At 39.9% G+C, this 2,418-nt stretch overlaps 1 protein-coding gene across 2 annotated transcripts in view; it reads left to right on the top strand.

Moving 5' to 3' along the window:
* Positions 1 to 1,747, top strand: part of LOC106878392 (uncharacterized) — a 2,714-nt gene extending 967 nt beyond the window's left edge. Inside the window, exons 1-2 of one of the 2 annotated variants that reach the window (XM_014927584.2) lie at positions 7 to 137; positions 854 to 1,747. In XM_014927584.2, the coding sequence (XP_014783070.1) occupies positions 85 to 137; positions 854 to 1,160 (360 nt within the window). In that variant the 5' untranslated portion in view covers positions 7 to 84 and the 3' untranslated portion in view covers positions 1,161 to 1,747. Of the gene's footprint in view, positions 1 to 6; positions 138 to 853 lie in introns of those variants that run through there. The other variant, XM_052973992.1, reaches the window with a different exon arrangement.
* The last annotated feature ends 671 nt before the right edge of the window (positions 1,748 to 2,418 follow it).

Genomic DNA, 2,418 nt, shown 5'->3' with positions numbered 1-2,418 from the left:
GATCAAAAAAAGCGTAAGACACCTTTCTGCAGAGAATTTTCACTTGAGCATGGTGTGATTTGCACCATCAAAGAAATTATTGAAATGGATATTACACAGACAAACTCTTTACCGAATGTAGTTCGTGTGAATGGAAAGTGAGTAAAAGATTTGTTACATAAACACTTGTTTATAAATTCAATTTAACGTGTAGATTCGCGTTGTCGTCCGAAGAGGAAAACAACTGTCATGGTATTAGCTGTCAAAAGTGAAAGTAAAAAAATCTGACAAGGAACGTTACTGCTGGTTTGAGTTGATTCTTTGGCTTCTGACTGGCCGGAGCTATCTATCTGTCTGTCTGTCTGAATTATGTGATCCTAGATATATTATGTCTGTTGCAAAAAAACAAACACACATACACATTGGATGATCATGGCTGCAATGTCTTTGATCCTAGGAGCAGCTAAGTGGATAAGTTGTGGTGTTTCCAGTATAGTTTTTTGCCAAAGTTCTTCTGTCTGCTCTAAATGCAGGACATCTTATTAACAAGTCTTAAGAGTTAAACAAAATGCACCCAGCAATTACTCTGTGTGTTTGTGTGCAGTTGATGTCTCTGTCTGTTCTGTATTTTGATTTGTGTAATTTAATTATATATAATTACATAAAATTGATCTGTATACTTGACATCTGTGTAAGTGTATATGTCTCTGTGTGTGTGTATGTATACGTACACACACACACACACAGGTATTTGTGTGCATAGCCACATAAACACCCCTTTCTGTATTACATACTGTCAGTTATACCCTATTGTGTTTTGACAAGTGTATTTATTATGTATTTAACAGGAATAAATTATTTTCTATTCTTTCAGATTTGTAGAGCATGACAGCACTTCATGTCTGGCTATCATTACTCACTTGTCCGAAGATGTCCGACTTACTGTCCAGACACAATTCATCGAACCAATTTTATTTCCTGTGAACTCCCTTCTTGAGTTTTTGGGGGATCTCGACTGGAATCCCTCAGATGGCTCACCTATCCTCAAAGCACGCACTGTACGCTGCGTTGATGGGCTTGATTTGATTCTTTATGAGAGAGCTTTGTCTGCTCAAAGAGCCTATCTATGCAGTCGTGAAGCAACAAGGAACTCTTCAACCACTTCCGTTCCCAAAGAATAACCAAGTTTGAAATGCCATCAAAGAGAACTTACCAATGTTTAGGTGCAGGCATGGCTGGTTGGTTAAGAAGTCTGCTTCCCAGCAGGATGGTTTTAGGTTCAGTCCCACTGTACAGCATATTGGGCAAGTGTTTTCTACTATAGCCTAGGTTGATTAATGCCTAAGAGTATGAATTTGGTCGGTAGAAACTGTGTGGAAGCCTGTCGTGTGTGTGTGTCTTTGTGCAAGGCCAGAAAGCTGCACCAGGCTCCAGTCATCTGTTTTGGCATGGTTTCTATGGCTGGCTGCCTTTCCTAATGCCAACCATTCCACAGAGTGGGGTTGCCAAGTAGCTTGCAAGACAAGGACCTTTTAATTGAGAGATGGACAGGAACTGAGAAAAGATATGTTGTTTACAGTCTGCTGTGATGATTCTAAAATACAACACATAAAAAACCTAATGATGGATCTTTTTTTCTGCCCCTCTGAAGAGATTTTGCCTAATATAATGATTTTAACAGTTGCTATTTAATCTTTCAGGCTTAATTGAAACAGCTGTAAGGGACTATGTTTGATTTTCACAGATAATAAATTTTTATTAAAAGATATATCTACATTTTCTTACTTTCTTTTGAATAATTATAAACCTATTGTTTTATGAATATTATTTTTCACAACCATATTCGATGACTGGCACCTGTGCCAGTGGGGCACTAACAGCACTGTCCGAGCGTGATCATTGCCAGAGCAGCTGTCTGGCTTTCGTCCTAGTGGCCCGTAAATAGCACCATTTGAGCAAGGTCATTGCCAGTGCCGCTGGACTGTCCCCTGTGCAGGTGGCATGTAAAAAACACCATTTTGAGCATGGCTGTTGCCAGTACCGTATGACTGGCTCTTGTGCCGGTGGCATGTAAAAGCACCCCACTACACTCTCAGAGTGGTTGGCGTTAAGAAGGGCATCCAGCTGTAGAAACTCTGCCAGATCAGATTGGAGCCTAGTGCAGCCATCCGGTTCACCAGTCCTCAGTCATATCGTCCAACCCATGCTTGCATGGAAAGCGGACGTTAAACGATGATGATGACAACAAATATTAGGTATTGAACCAGTAATTCATTGGATGATACCATCCCTTAATGAATCTAATTTAGCCTCTAATTGAATTTATATGTATATATGTATGATGTATACGGTGTGGGGGGGGTGTGTGAAAAGTTCCTGGTTTTAAGGGTATCACAAAAGGTCTGGTTAAAGGCCCAACCTTCTGAGTTTTTTTTTTTT

Source organism: Octopus bimaculoides, chromosome 17, assembly GCF_001194135.2.
Source record: "Octopus bimaculoides isolate UCB-OBI-ISO-001 chromosome 17, ASM119413v2, whole genome shotgun sequence".
NCBI classification, from domain to species: domain Eukaryota; kingdom Metazoa; phylum Mollusca; class Cephalopoda; order Octopoda; family Octopodidae; genus Octopus; species Octopus bimaculoides.
Note: the sequence above shows the minus strand (reverse complement) of the source record. Positions and strands in the feature narration are given on the sequence as shown.